General features: G+C 35.6%; 1 protein-coding gene across 3 annotated transcripts in view; it reads left to right on the forward strand.

Annotated features, from left to right (window-relative positions):
* The window catches only part of PLXNB2 (plexin B2), a 367,326-nt gene that overhangs the window by 97,317 nt on the left and 253,524 nt on the right, over nt 1–16,485 (forward strand). For all 3 annotated transcript variants that reach the window (XM_087722147.1, XM_087722148.1, XM_087722146.1), the window contains exon 2: nt 12,350–12,530. In XM_087722147.1, coding sequence (XP_087578273.1) covers nt 12,517–12,530 — 14 coding nt within the window. In that variant the 5' untranslated portion in view covers nt 12,350–12,516. The remainder of the gene's footprint in view (nt 1–12,349; nt 12,531–16,485) is intronic.

A 16,485-nucleotide genomic window follows, 5' to 3' on the forward strand; every position in this document is an offset into this window, starting at 1 on the left:
GTGAATTTCACTGAAATTCACTTTGTGATATTTTATGTGGGGAAAGAAACAATTGAAATGACAAGCCTTCTGAAAGGGAAGATCTGCCTTTTCATGTATCATTAGTTTGTACCCAGGAAATGTTGGTATTTTCAGTTCTACATGCTTTTTGTGTATAGCCCTAAGATACTTGATGACAGGCAAATACACATTTGGATGGTAATTTTGTAATATTGATAACTTCAGTTACAGCTGTACAGTGAGTGATTTGTATTGGGAAGTCAGCAGAATAAATATGTGCCAGCTACTCTTATGAAATGCCTCTGCTGTTCTCATGTGGCTACTGTTTATCTGAGTATTGCTTTCAGTCAGTTGTGACACTCTGTGTGTGTGTGTGTGGATGTGAAGAAAGGGGGGGAGTTATTGCAGGTTTTTTAACAGAAAATTGTTTTTAAGCTTTCTGCAGAAAAGCCACAAATAGCTGTACAATCTGCTTTAGAGAAATAGGCTATAATGCCAGTGGGAAATGTGAACTGCAGAAATAATTTCGTTCTCTCTCTTTGCCTTTCTGTGATAGAAAGTAGGATAGACTTTCTCATCATCCTCTAGTATGCATTCATTGGAAGTGGGATATAGGAAAAAGTACAGCAGAGTGCATTTTAAAATGAAACCATGGCTTTAATTCCAAATATTGAGGCCAGTTATATTTCATTGCTTCTGAAAAAGTCTGAGCAGAGAAATCATTTTATTCATTTATTCAAATGGTATTAGAGCAATCTCACACAGTGACTCTGGGAGGCAAACACCGATTAAAAGCTACACTACAACATATAACCCATGACACCTGGTGAAAACACAAGCACCAAAATGTCATCTTACAGCTCAACTATCAGAGGTGGGTTCCTACCAGTTCGCACCTATTCGGTAGAACCGGTTTGTCAAATCTACCGGACCAGTTAGAAGAGGTTCCACCAGTGGACCTGGAAAGCAGGCCACAGCTACAGAAGAGGTTCCAAAAACTTTTGAAACCCACCACTGCTAAAGGGTTAGGGGTGCAAGGATCTTGTAACTTGACAGCTTTAAGACTTGCATGCTTCAATGCCAGAGTTCCTGAGCCAATGTGACTGGAGGAGGAATTCTGGGAGTTGAAGTCCACAAGTCTTAAAGCTGTCAAGTTTGAACACCCCTGGGGTTTTTTTTCTCTAAAGGGTTAGGGGTGCAAGGATCTTGTAGCTTGACAGCTTTAAGACTTGCATGCTTCAATGCCAGAGTTTCTGAATAGCTATTTGGACCGACCTAAGTACTAATTCATAATTTCATAATTCATTAATTCATAATGCCACATGGGCAGCAAGCCACTCCCATCCAGTCACATGGGCGGCAAGCCACTCCCACAAAAGAGGCCACACCCACAGAGTAGGTTCAAACAATTTTTGAAACCCACCACTGTCACCTATGTTCTTGGCCCAAATGCCTGGGAGAATAACCAGGTCTACAGACTCTTAGGGAAAGCTAAGCTAAGCAAGTTGTATCCATCTGTATCTCTTGGGGGGGATTTATAGGGCAGGCCTTAGCCACAGAGAAGGCTCCCCATTGCAAGGTTTAAACATAGCAGTAAAGTATTTTCAAAATCCTTGTCTCCCCCCCCCCTTTCCAACTTTTTTCTATGGATGTTGTATGCAACAATTATGGGACTCTTCTAAACCATATTGAGAGTGTGTGCGCTGTGCCTTGTTTAGTTTGGGTTAGTTGTGTTGTCTGGCTTGTAAAGTACAACTTGTGAGTTATTGCTTTGTGCAGTTGTGCTTCTCTTTAGCAAAACACGCTTAAGTAAAACTTAATCTTAGTAAGGTATGATATACAAACCAATTCTTTGTATTTATTGATATAGGTGTAGGAGAAAAATGTATTTTGCATTTGAAGATGAAATTATTTCTTTTCACTTTCCAGACTCACGGAAGCACAATAATTAAATATTTCTAAATCTCTGAAGATTCATTATGATTGCTGATGTTGATAGAAGTTCAAATAGAAACTGGATGCCTGGTCTTACTTTCTCGTTACATGATAATACTGATTTTTGCACTTGTGGTTGCTATTGTGGTGTTGTGGCCTGTGGGCTGCTGGCCCCTCCAGCCGCCAAATTAGAGGAGGAGGCCAGATGGGAGTCAGGGGTCAGCATCAAGCTCTGAGGGAGAAGTGGGAATGGAGCTGGCAGAAAGATAGAGACAGAGGGGGAGCCTGGGCCAGCCGTCAGCCCTTGGATGGAGAAACAACAGCCCCATGTCTGGAGGTGGCTGATGAGGAAGAGAAAGAACAGCTGGGTCCAGTGTCTGACGCATGGATGCGCAGAAAGCAGAAGAGAGGAGAGCAGTGGAAATTTGTGGGCAGACTTGTTGGCTGAATTGAGAGAAAAAAAATTTGCGCTCCTAATAAAGGAATCACTGATTTAAATACAGAGGGTTTGTCGTGTTTGAGAAGCTGCGTCAGAACAAGTAGGTTTACAGGAAAAATCAGTTTTAAGTTATATAAAATACACATGGTCAGGGTGAATATATGAAACAACACTTAGTAAACTTGTCATCTAAAAATTATTGGTCATGTTTTGGAAAAAAAAAGCCGTTTGTGGATACAGTGTTTTTATTATTTTTTTAATTTATTTACTCTATACTTGTTAAAGTTTTTCATATGATAAAAAAATAAACCGAAAGAAAAATGAAAGAAAAACAGAAAATGACAACAAAGCTAAAGAAATATACCAGTATCTTCTAACTTTCTTTTCAACACATAATTAGACTCTTATTTTCCCCTTAACACTTCAATATTTTATGAATCCCCTGACACACACACACACACACACACACACACACACACACGGTCCACATCTTTCTTAATATTCAATTCTATAAATGAGAACTTCATTTTTTCTTCTTTCTGCCAAAATTCCATATAAAGTTTCAGGTGTTTTTAGAAACAAAAGAGTTTTGTGTGCTGACCAAACAATTTAGTTTCCTATTTCTGCAAGTTCTGACATGTTCACAATCCATTTCTGACATAGTCACTTTTTAAAGCACATGCCAACATTTGTCACTTCCTCCAGTATCAAACAGGTCATAAGCAGGCCAGACATTTTTAAAACTGGTTTATTGACTTTAGTTTAAATATATATGCTCATTCCATTTACTGTATTTAGAACTATTATAATTCTATTTTATGCCTAAACTGAGAGGCCATCTAAATCCATTTTAAGAAGTGATCTAGACTGTGTTTTTAACAGCTCAACATATATCTTTGTGTTTGTTTTTCTTTGCTCCATATCTTTCCCTTTTTTTGCTCAAATAGATTCATTCGTTCATATAATAAAATATTTAACTATTTTGTGATCACTTGCCAGAATCATTTTACTGGCTTTTCCTGTGCAATTATGCATCAATTAATCTTGGACAAAAGCATTTAAAAATGCACAGAAGAAAAATGTGTCTGGTGAGAAGGATTTCTCCCTCCCTCAATTCCTTTCTTAAGATGACTTAAAATAAATGTGCTGTAGTCTGAATATTACAGCATAGAAATAGGCAGTCAAATATCATCCAGGTATCCTAAACCAAAGCTTTTTTTTTACACTTAGCTATTACAATCGGGAATTATGGGTTTTAGGTTGATTATCATGTTACAGCAGCAGAGATTTCAAAGAGGGTTAGTATTAAAAATATTCCTGCCTCATTAGCATTGTTTTATATTTAGTACATGTTATAAAATACTTTATCAATAGAATTGTTCAAAACTGGGATTGAATTGCTGAGCATGCTGTCATGCAAATCAGAAGCAATTCATTTAGGTAATAAAAATGATGGTACAGGGGATTTTTCAAATTTTGAAATAAAGTAAGTAACAAATGGAAGTTTTCAAAATGCTAATGTCTGTTTAGTAATCTGACTACCTCTCTTTCTAATTAAAATTATCTTCCCTCTCAATATTGATAAATTCAGTTTGACAGATAATTGCATTCTTTTACCTGTTCTCATTGTTTACTTACCAAACTTTCTTAATTTTCCAAAGTTATTGAAAATCTTCAGGCTTCACATAGTAATTTTCTTATTCTGGTGTTTTTTTTAAAAAAAAATGTTTACACTACTGTAACATTGAAAGTATTTTACTCCAAAGGTAATCTACAAAAAGCTCATATAAAAACCAGCATTTTCAATTTAACTTCATAAATTAAGAAGCTACCATATTTTTTAATAATGTTAATTTTAATATAGGGTTTTGAAACATATTGACAGTACAAATGAAAACCCATGTTAAAAATTCTACTTTAAAAGTCCTGTAAGTTTCATAAGACTGGCCAGCAGTTCGAGGACTAAGAGATTCTGGGAGTTGTAGTTCAAGAAAATCTTAATGGCCATAGATTCTAAGATTCCACACCTTGTGCTATACAGCTAGTTCCAAAGAGTCTTTGTATATCAAATGTTTTAATGCATAAACTTAACGACTACAGATAGTCCTCAACTTATGACCACAATTGGGCCCAAAATTTCTGTTGCTAAGTGAGACAGCATTGAGTTTTGCACCTTTTTATGTGCAAAATAACTGTGACTTTTCTGGCCACAGTTATTACATGAATCATTGCAGTTGTTCAAGTTAGCAACCTGGTTATAAAGTGAATCTGGTTTCCTCATTGAATTTCCTTGTCAAAAGACCACAAAAAGTTATCACATGGCCCTGTCATAAATATGAACCAGTTGCCAAGCATCTGGATTTTAATCATGTGACCATGGTAATGCTGCAACAATCTTAAGTGTGAAAAACAACCATAAGTCACTTTTTTCCAATGCTGTTTTAACTGCAAATAGTTACTTAAAAAATGGTTAAGTCAAGGACTTCTATATTTTGTTAAATTGCACCACTTAGACACTGCAAGTAGATATGACACTCAGTATCATTGGGCAAAATATAGGACAGTTGGAAGAATGTCATAGGAAATTTCTAAGCCAGTGGAAGAACCTTCCATGAAAGAAATGGTTTTATGTGATCTGTACTGTGTGACCCTGCACAACTGCTCTAGATATTTGGGGATCCTCTAAAAAGGGGGGGAAATGATAGCACTTGCACAGGAGGAATTATTGGCATTTGGTATTCATTATCCTTTTTGCTAAAAGAAGAATTCTGAAAATTCCACTTAGTAATGCTAGTGTTGATTGGGGATGGGGGTGGGGAGGTCACTGACAATCCAGTCTAACTTTACAGGAAATATCTTTCATACACCGAGCACATTCCTCCTGAAAAACATTAGGAGTCCCTCAAAGTCTGCAGTCAGTGCTGCTCTGATGTGAACCTTAGCCAGAGTAGGCTCCACATGGTACATGAGACTTTACTTCATTATGGAGCATGATGAGGTCAGATAAACTTTTATGCCCCGGTGCTACCTTTAAATAGCTGTATACAAAACAATTTTCTCTAAAATCTTATTATGAAAAGTCTTCAAAATAATTAACTGGCAGATGGAGCCAGATGTTGCTTCAGTCTCTGGTGTAGAGGAGAATCCTTATTTTATTCCAATGAGCCTTTTTCTACGCTTGGCTCCTTTGTTGGCATTCGCAAGTAAGATGTTGACAGAACAAATTTTGATTTAATTTTCAAGCCAGATCAATCTTTATTATAGTCATAGATCAGCATACGTTTTAGTTTTAATTAGAAAGAGAGGCAAAGAAAAAAAAAACTAGGATTAATTTTCATCTTTCAAAAACTGGGGGGAGTGGCTCCATATAAATCATACCTAGAGCTGATTTAGAAATATTCCATTGTGTTTATTATAGGCACCACTGAAAAATGTTCTCAAGATTAACTCATTCATTTTCTTCTGGTGCGGGTGCTGCTAGTAATTGCTAGTACTACAGCAGATCCCTTACATTTAGTGGATGCTCATATACTGAAAAAGATGTGGGCTATCTTGGTTAAGTTGCTGTTTATTCTTACACTCTCAAAGATTGTTGCAGGCAAAATCATAACCTTCTTATAATGAAAATGCATCAAGGAGCCTTCCCTGTGGTGGGTAGCCCTTTTGCTGAAAGGGTAGCATGCCTGTATCTAATATTCTGTTTTGGATGAAAATCTGCTTTTTGTTATTTGGGAGTTGGTTTCCAGTAGAGGAATGCAGAGATAAAATTGACAAAGGAATGCAAGAACTGTCAGCAGAACTGTTAAGAGATAATAAACAAATGTGCCAAAGAGGACACAGCTCCACAAAAGGAGGATGCATGAGAAAGAGAGTGAAAACAACCCTGTCTTGATTCTATATAAGAGATACATTCTGGCAGGCTTTCAAGATTCTTATATTATACCCTATAGCAACTTTGTGGTGTCTGTTTCTGTTCTGGTCTACTTTGAAGAACTGGCCATGTCTTTTGCCATTTCTGATTCTGATACTTGTTTATTTCTTTGTGGTTTCCGAGTGTGTGATTTTGAGCAATTCATTAACTGTTTTATTTGGTTTTTACTTTACTTGTTATGGTTTCTCTCGGCAACAGGCAAACTATAAATACTGTACACAAATAATAGTACTCCTTTTTCATAGTTGTTTTGTAGTAAGAATGAAAACCCCTACATATTGTATTCAAAATCCTGTGATCCTCTATTAAGGGGCAAAAGAATGTACATGACAAATTGAACATCAGTTTATTTTATCTTAGCTATTCATTAAATTGTTGCTCCCTTTCACTCAGAAATTCAAGATAGTACATATAGCATTTCCTTCAGTGATTCTCCCCCACAATAACCCTATGGCAAATAACAACCAATAATCTTTATTACAACCCAAGATCAGAAATAAGTTGGACTGAAAGCAGATGGTTGGCTGAAAGTGACTCAAGGAGCTTCTATGAAGGAGGGGAAGTAGAACTGGAATGAATCTCACTCCTCATCCCACACTTAAACCCAGTGGTAGTCAACCTGGTCCCTACTGCCCATTAGTGGGCGTTCCAGCTTTCATGGTGGGCGGTAGGGGTTTTGTCTGATATTGAAGCATTTTCCTTTTTAAAAATTTCATTGACTTTTTTAAAAAAATTCATAGCATTATTTAAAAACATTTTCATTAGGTATTCATAAAATCACCATTTTACTACTAACAGAGATACAAAAGTGAGCGGTAGGTATAAAAAGGTTGACTACCCCTGCTTTAACCACTAGATCACTGGTTCATGTTTGCCTATGTTTGTCACTTTCTCCTATGGCTAAATATCCCACTTATTTGTCCCTTTTTATTGGTTTCCTCCAGAACTGAAAGCTAGAGAGCCAATTAGGAGTAGTGCTTAAGGCAGCATGCTAGAAACTGGGAGACTCTGAGTTCCAGTCTTGCCTTGGGCATGAAACTCGGCTGGAGAGAGAGAGAATTCACAGCAAGCCTGTTTGGAGTTAGGGGAAGAATAGTAAATTGTGAAAGACAATCAGTAGGGGGGGAAGCTAATCCTTCCTTTGGCTATATGTAAATGGGTAATAATGTACTGTTGATAAGAGCAGAGATGCCAGTAGAGCTAAGGGTCATCACTTGTGGCAGGTAGAGATTGCTAAATGCATGGAACCATGGCCCAAAAGTGCATTTAGGTTTAGCTATATAGGTATCCTAGACTTAAATAAAAGGGATGAACTTTCCACTTCTGTTTTGTAAGTCTAAAGTACCGTAAGGGGAAAAATATGCAGAATACAGGATGCTGTTATCTTGGGTAGACAGAGAGTTGAAATGTTAGATTGCCACAAGACAATGTTTTTCTTGATTTCAAGTTTTAAAAATCATATCACATGAACAGCAATGTTGCTTGGGGGTATAAATGGATCGTGTCTGTACTTGCAACACCTGCCTTGGTACTTCATGACATTTCTGAATATGGAGATGATTCACTTAGTGTTTCTGGAGGCATTTCGAGCCGTGGTCTGATTTCTCTTTTCAGAACAGGTGCCAAAGAAATTTAAGTTTTCTGTACCATCTTCAGCAACCAAAAAAAAAAAAAGCAGAAAAGAAAATGAAACAGTTTTTCTCAAGAAGGTGTACGTTTCGTTTTTAACAACTTTGCATTCCCCTTCTGTTCTTAATATTTCACTGTTCAGTAAAGACCCCTTTAGTAGGAATGGCAAACTGCTTTCAGGAGTATAGGTTTCTTTGCTAAACCTTAGGTTGCCCAAATGTAGCAATTTTAAGATCTGTGGACCTCAGCTTCCAGAACTCCCTAGCCAACCGTGCTGGCTGGGAATTCTGGGAGTAGTCCATAAGTTTTAAAGTTGCCAAGGTTGGACAACAGGGTGTTAAACATAATCCTGTCCCCTGCCTTCCTTTTTCCCCCCCAAACCCAGTATTATGTGCAATTCTCTCTCATTGTCTGTGTCTGTTGAGCTACTGCCTAAAACCATTCTTCCTCCTCCATTGGCATCCATATTAAACCAGAAGTTAATTTTATTAACTCCCAAGCCAGGATTAAGAGCTCTGTACGTTTCTTGGTGCATCGCAGTAGCTGGGAGCTGCCCAGTTCTCCTTACCCTGGGAAATCTGCCATCCAAGCAGAATGAGATATCGTTATAATCAAGAAAATCTCTGTTGCAAGTCAAGAGCATTCACTTCTTGACAGAAAATGCAGGATAGGGTTGCACATACTCTATTTTGCATGCATGCTGGGAGTCAGTATAGCAGACATTAAAGATAAACACCTCTCTAGAGTGAACTAGGTTACCAGTGGTGGCAGGAAGCTCTTTTAAATCACTCCTCATTGAAGGCAGAAGTAAAGAATATTTTAAGCAGGGATTTCAGTTCTGATGAGGTAATGAAATATATGTAGTCAAACGCTAAAATGCAGGAAATGAGTAAAAGTCAATATTGGAAGGAGGGTATATTACTGTAATGATTCATACATAATATACAACTTAATGATTTAGGAGATAGATACTGTTGACATATCGGCTAACATGAATATTCTCTCTCTCTCTCTCTCTCTCTCTCTCTCACACACACACACACACACACACACACACACACACAGACACACAGACACACACACACACGAATTAATATTAAAATACCTGATTATTTCACTTCAAAATTTATGATCAAATTTTCTGGAACAGACTCCAGCGCTAAAAACAAATTTAATTTGATAACTGATTGCCATGGGTTGGGGAGGAGCTAAGGGGCAGCATTCACAATGAGTCAGAATGAGCATACAATTCATGTTCAGTAGGTTGATTTAAATTTAAATATTTGATTATTTTAAACAAGATATTACTTGTCTAAATAGATATTAGAGGAACATAGTGCTTAATTCTTTTTCTTCAAACAGATATAAAGCAAAGGCCAGGTGACAGGTGACATGGTGTTTTTTTTCAGTTTCATGACTCTTGAGAATAAGTCATCAAGATGCCACCCAAGTGTTCTTCAGGTAAAAGCCATGTAGCTTCTCCAATAACAACTAAGAACAGCTGCAGGACCTATGAGGCCTTCTCCAGACTTGCTTTCCCCATCTTTGCTAGTGCCATCTTAGTTATTTCTGGGTTATTTGTCAAAATTACCTAATTTCCTTTAGATTTACTTCAGAACTCAGTTTTGTGTCTTTATTCATGGCACCTATCTTGACATGCTCATGTTTGAATGCAGAACACATTTTCTGTCACAGCCGAAAATGGAGCTCAGAACCCTATTTTCACTGGCAGAACACTTGGGCCACCACAGGCACCCCCGACACAAGTGATGTTATACTGGCCATGACCACCACCCCAGGTCAAACACAACCCTGATGCTGCCATCAATGAAATCAAGTTTGACAGACCTGATTTAAACAGAACTTGCCTTTCACATTTGTAGAATTCTTCCACAAGAGAATGGATACAGCCTTCAGCTTTCATTCAACATTGGATAGCTGCATCCAGAAAAAGAGTTATATCCTCTCTTTATATCTGCCATTTAATAAACTCTTCTCCTAGTTAATAAACTGTGGGTGAAACCCAAAAACTGAAAAGCTAGTTATGTAACCTGGAAACTTGAGTCTTCAAGTGATCATCTGTGAATTCTCACAACTCACCTACTATCTCATTTGTTGTTAGGTAACTAACATTCCTTCTTGGTTCACTCATAGATTTAGTCACAGATTCAATCATGTTTGGAATGCGTGAAGGATGAGATTCTTTCCAAAAATACTATACACTCCGGAAAACTCCAAGCTAGCTTTGTGCATAATTAAAATTAATAATTTGTATGTGAATTCACTGAAGATTACTTTAAAAACTCAGATTACCAGCCAGAAACTATTTCTTGCCCATGAGCAGTGTTCCTGAGAATTTTAGACTAAAATATGCCTATGGCAAAAACTGGTTTTCAAAGATATTTGAATTTTAAAAATTGTATTTTTGCATTTTTACTATATAGTAGCTTGTCAGGTTTTAAAGTTTTAGAAACTTTGATTAATACATAAAGTCTGGAGAACATTTTCTTCTCTTCTGGGAAGGTGACAGAATTTATTATTTTTGCTAATAGCTATTTGCAATTTGCTAGGCTATTTAAAAAAAACATTCTATTTAAATCTGTCATTCATCTTACTTCTCAGTATTTGAAGAAGAGGACTAAGCATGCAGGATAAAGAGAGAGAAAAACTATCATTTGTGTTTAATTGCAATTTTATTTCCATTCTTTAATTAGAATTTTTCAGTATATCAAATGACATTCTTTGTCCAATGTTCAGAACAGCTAAAAATAGTGAATAATAAACTGGATGCAAAAATGACCTTCCGGAGGAATGTCCCTGTTGCTCACAGTTCTCTAACTTCCTAAAAGAGTATATCACAAAAATAAAAATAATCTTTCCTCCCTTGTTTCAGATAATTAGACACATTTCTTGACACAAAGTTCATTCTCAAGATTATCCTTAAATTATTGGTCTATATTTTCTTTATGCTAGTGGGAGAAGACTTCACACAAAAATAGCACAAATGCATTTCCTCTTTCTTCTTTAAATACTTTGGACCTAAGCCATGGACATTGCTATACCACTTAAATGTTGAAATAATTAAGTAGTCATCTGCAGTATTATAACAAACAGTGGGGAGCATCATAAAATTAACAGCTACAATTTTGCTCAAAGCTTGTATGGAATTATAAAGCCTTAACAACCCTTCTGAAAAGTCCATTGATATAAATGTGGTTTCTCCTAAAAATCAGTTTAGGATACTTCAGACTTAGTGTAAGAAAAATCTCCAATTTTAGTTCTCTACAATATGGTTTCTATTTTATATAGAATAATTTTATTAAACATTACAACTAGATAAAAAGTAGTACGAACTAAAAAAAAGAATAGAAAGAAAAATGGAAAATATAAAAAAGATGAAAATTGAAAAGAAATAAAAAGATAAGACTAAAGAAATAGAAAATAAATATATAAAGAAGTAACTTCTATCTTGATCATACCAAATATCAACAATTTTAGCAACATATTACTTTATCTTAAAATACAACAAATGATCTCTCTTTCCCATATTCTCTCTCTTATCTATAAACAAATTCTTAAAACTTCTTATTTAGTCTGGTTTGCAAAAATCCATTAAGAACTATCAGAGATAACAATATATCTAGTTCAACTTTGATTCTAATACACCAAATTTATATTCTTTCCTTTTATTTTTTACAGTCTCATTCTTTAATGCTTTTAAATACCCACTTGAAAATCTGTATGGGTGTAAATAGTTCTCTAACTAAGAATTTAAAGTGTTAGAGAGGGTTGTATTCTAGACCAATGCTTTGTAAACAGTCACGTTAATGAAACGTCAGGATCCCTGTATGCTTCATATGCCAAAGTTCCATGATAAATTTATTAATATTCTTTTATATGCTGATAGGGTTTTAATGAGGTAATTTCAAATTGGTTTGTAAAAACTGTTGTGAAAGCTGAATAGCTATCCTGGGTAAGCTGATTTATCAAAGTTATTTCATATTTTCTACCCAATATTTATTGTCTCCCTGGTAAATGACATTTTTAAACAGAAAAAGTTAGATATCAGATATTTTTATTATAGATATTTTTTTTGTATTTACCAGATATGCATTTTATCATTGTATTTTCTTTTTATCTATTTTATTCTGGGATTATATGTTGTATTTACCCCTATTTTACTTTCTTTGATATGGTCATAAAATTAATAAATTAATAAACTACTGGTAGATTACTACCTGAACACTTTTCAATGGAACAGAGGCAGGTGCTTTAACAAACAATATTTGTGTTAGGAAAGAAATAGAAATATCAACCTAGAAATAGTCGTTAATAAAGAACAAGAGTTGTCCAATTTAATAAATTTTATAAAAACAAGTTTTACATAATTTTTTCTCATTTTTTTTAAATTGCAGATTTGGCAGCTCTATCCAGAATTAGAATCATTGAATGCCAGGGGAGCCAGTACAATTTTTGTATGGATATGCTTACAGACATACATTCTTCCTGTTTTTAGAGCATTTTATGGTACTTGAAGAAATCCTGCAGGGGATAAGCGTCCCAGTTATCAAGGAATTAACATATGAATCACTACAGGTAATAATTTTATTTTTTTTCTAAACAGTATTAATGTGTTATATAAGAACAATACTTTGATAAGAAATTATACCAAAACATTGATTTATTTGACCAGCTAGGAAGAACGGCTGTCCATTGTAGTTGAATATCTACATATAGATATTCAACTACATATATAACTAAAAGTACCTACCTACCTACCTACCTACCTACCTACCTACCTACCTACCTACCTACCTACCTACCTACCTACCTACCTACATACATACATACATACATACATATATATATATATATATATATATATATATATATATATATATATAAAGCAAGATATATATTTGTTTTTACTGTTTATTTTATTCACATATTGTTTATGTCTCTGTATTGCACCCCCCTTTTCCCATGAATGTAAGCCGCCCTGAGTCCCCTCAGGGAAAAGGGCGGCCTATAAATCCCAAATAAATGAAAATGAAATGAAAATCTTGCTTAATTATTTAAGTATATTTGTGTCAATATACAATTACAAAAATGAATAACTATTTTACCATTTTACCAAGGTTCATTGAATAAAAAGTCATATTCTGCTGTAATTAATAAATTATTTTTCCAAACTTAAATATTTTTGAAGTGTAAAAATATATTTAATCAGTGTGTATGCATGCAATAATCCAAAGAATCACCAAGCCCTTCATTATTGTCATTAAAATGAATACTCTTGAATCCTTTATAGACATATTGAGATTTAATATTCTAATAATCTAATAAATAAATAATCATGGTTTGAGGTTTTTAGCAATATGGATTCCCCCCAGCCCCTATGTTGATAATAAGGTGCTTCAATCCACATCAAAAAATACTAAAAGACTCCTTGTCCTTCACTGACTGTAAACAATGTTTTAAAATATCATCAACTATTGCATTTCATGAACTGGTGAATATGGAATTCATGATTATTTTTTGGTACTTCTGGATAGTGGAAAAGATTCTGTTCAATTGTCATGGCCGTCAACATATCTTGTGTACCATGTTTAGGATTCAATACTTTTCTTGATATTTGAAGAACGATGTATGCAGCCTTTGATGTCCCTATTGTGGAATGCTTTTGAGTATGGTTTATCTATGGTTCATTCAGTCAACAGATCTGGGATGGCAGAGTTATGCATTCTTTTGAATCAAGCTTGATTCCTGGTGACTTCATATTACATGTTACGGAATAATTATTTCATAACCAATAAATAGTAAAGCAATAAAGAGAAAAAAATTATTAGCCATGATATCATAGGACCTGTCCTATATGACAGGGTTAAAACGATTATAGTATTTATAGCTTCATGCACAAGCAGACCAGAGTACATTTATTTCATTGGCTACACATATATAACAAAACGTTTCATCGTTATGCATATGTATGTACATGCATAGGTATATTTTCTCTAAATTCTAAATTCATTTTTAAATCATTTTTAAAAATAACTATCATTTCAAAATCACTGAATTGCCATTTCCACATCTTGTAACTGTCTTGACATACTTGGCGAATTTATTTCTTTGCTTGTTTATTAGATTACTACCTTCCCACAGTTTAACAACTCTGAATCACTATAAACTAAGTATTATGGTAGTCATTTCCTTGTATATTACTTTCTTGTCAAAAGATCCAGTCCATCACTCCTCAATGATTGTTGTGTGGAAACAGGAAGAGAGAGGAAGAGAGTCTATTGCCTTGAGTTCCAATATAAAAGACCAAATTTATTAAACAAGCCCACAATTGTTAATATGGGCTTCCGCACAGCCCTCAAGACCTGGCTAGCCCGTCAGGCCTGGGGACAAAGATACTTGCCCCCACCCGAATGATGAATGAATGTTGCTTATTATTTTACTTCTTTGTATTGTGTGTGTCTATTGTTTGTATACCCCCTCCCCTCATTTTATGTAAGCCGCCCTGAGTCCCCTCAGGGAAAAGGGCGGCCTATAAGTATTAATAAATACTCAAAATACTCAAATAATGCTTCTATAAACAATGGGAAATGAGTTTGTGGAAGTTTGTCGATATGCCATCTTGTTGTGATAATGAAAATTGCACTTCTAGCAATAACTTGAGGGGAGCAAAAGAGTTAGGAAGAATATGGTTTTTTAAAATAAAAAAATGGGAAGTTGGGATGGATTAAGGCAGTGGTTCCCAAATTTGGCAGTCAGCTCTGCTGGCTGGAGAATTCTGGGAGTTGAAGTCCACAAGTCTTAAAGTTGCCAAGTTTGGGAACCACTGGATTAAGGAGTTGGTAGGCAGACAAACAAGCAAATATGGATCGAGCTGATCCAGGATCATTGAAGGGGGCGGGGGATGAGGCAGTTTGGGATCAGTCTACCTGCCACAGGGAGAAGATCCAAAGAAGCAGAAAGATTCAAGTTTTATTTATCACAAGTAGTTGCAAGAGTAGTTTAATGAAAATCCTCCATTCATGCTACAGGCAACTGAACAGCAGCTACATTTTAGCATAAACCTGCTGTTGTATTATCAGGAAAGAAAATAGTTAATCTTATGGATTTTGCAACAATTAACGTATTTCATTGTCGCAATGAGGCTTGGCATAGTTTACCTGAATGATGCTGGCACAGTTACCTGGCCAAAATAATCAATCTCACAGAGTAGCTATTATCTTTTTATTCATAATTATGCTTTGAGCAACATGAAAAAAAAGTTCATCTAGTTGGTCCTTCTTGTATGCTTTGTTTTGTCTGGTGAATCTTAAACGAATGAGGAGATTTTGAAATTTTGCTCTGTTTGCCTCAGCTCTAGGTTGATGTTTCTATTCTTGATTTACAACTACCAGCTATATTTTGGGAGGAGTGGACGGTGGAAGCAATGCCTCTGTTAAGAAACTCCATTGACTTTCTTGATGATAGTATGAAAATGATTCACTTTGGTTATTTCTAGGACGGTTTTAAATTTTGAGCCTAGCCTACAGACCAGATATTCCCTGGTAGTTTCCCACCCACTAAACAACCCTTTCGTTATCCTTTCAAGGTCAGCTACGTGCTGCCATCTAGCTGGCCATTTATGTATTAATGACCCTAAATCATTTAGGAAATGAGTCCTGTTGAAAAACAAGGAGAATCTTATAACAGAGACAGCAGCAAGAAGAGGAATTAAATAACACTATGAAAAAAACTAAGTGGATTTGGCATTCCTACTTGTTAATAGGCAAGTGGATTCTGTCATGATGCACATAACCAGCTGCAAATGAAGTGCTTTTTGTTTTAGCATAGGTACTGAGCAGAAGTTTAAGCTTTCCCTTAGGAATAATTTGATGAAAACATCTGCCTCTAATTTACAGGCACCTGAAAAGGAAAAACAAGAGAGAAAATTTAATTATGGAATCTAGATTCAGACAATGTGGTTAAATGAAGGGAACAAGGTTTTAACATTTTGTACTTTGAAATATGCGTGACCAGAATAATGTCATAGAAGCTGCTGTGTGTGGTTTTTATTTTTAACAGTCACTTTCATATTTTCAGTTTGATACCAATTTCAGATATTTTAAGCCTCTTTTTGTAGCTTGAGGAGCCACAGAACAACAAATGCCGGTGGTGGTTAGCAGTGTGTTACAGTGGTCTGAATGTTAGATTAGATTCAGGAGAATAGATTGAAATCACTGGTCTACCATGAAGTTCTGACTTTAAACCAATCATTTTATCTCAGGCTCCTCATAGGGTTATTGTGGTGAACAAATGCTGGTGGGGTGAAGTAATTAACAATATTAATTCCTTAAAGGCAAAGGTCCCATCACACATATGTGCTAGTCGTTCCTGACTCTAGGGGGCGGTGTTCACCTCTGTTTCAAAGCCGAAGAGCCAGTGCTGTCCGAAGACATCTCCGTAGTCAAGTATCTGCCATGATTAAATACCGAAGGCGCACGGAACACTGTTACCTTCCCCCCAAAGTGGTCCCTATTTTTCTACTTGCATTTTT

The sequence above is a fragment of the Thamnophis sirtalis genome, unplaced genomic scaffold (assembly GCF_051295495.1).
Source record: "Thamnophis sirtalis isolate CommonGarterSnake01/CBP01778 unplaced genomic scaffold, rThaSir2_p1.2 scaffold_9, whole genome shotgun sequence".
Classification (NCBI taxonomy): domain Eukaryota; kingdom Metazoa; phylum Chordata; class Lepidosauria; order Squamata; family Natricidae; genus Thamnophis; species Thamnophis sirtalis.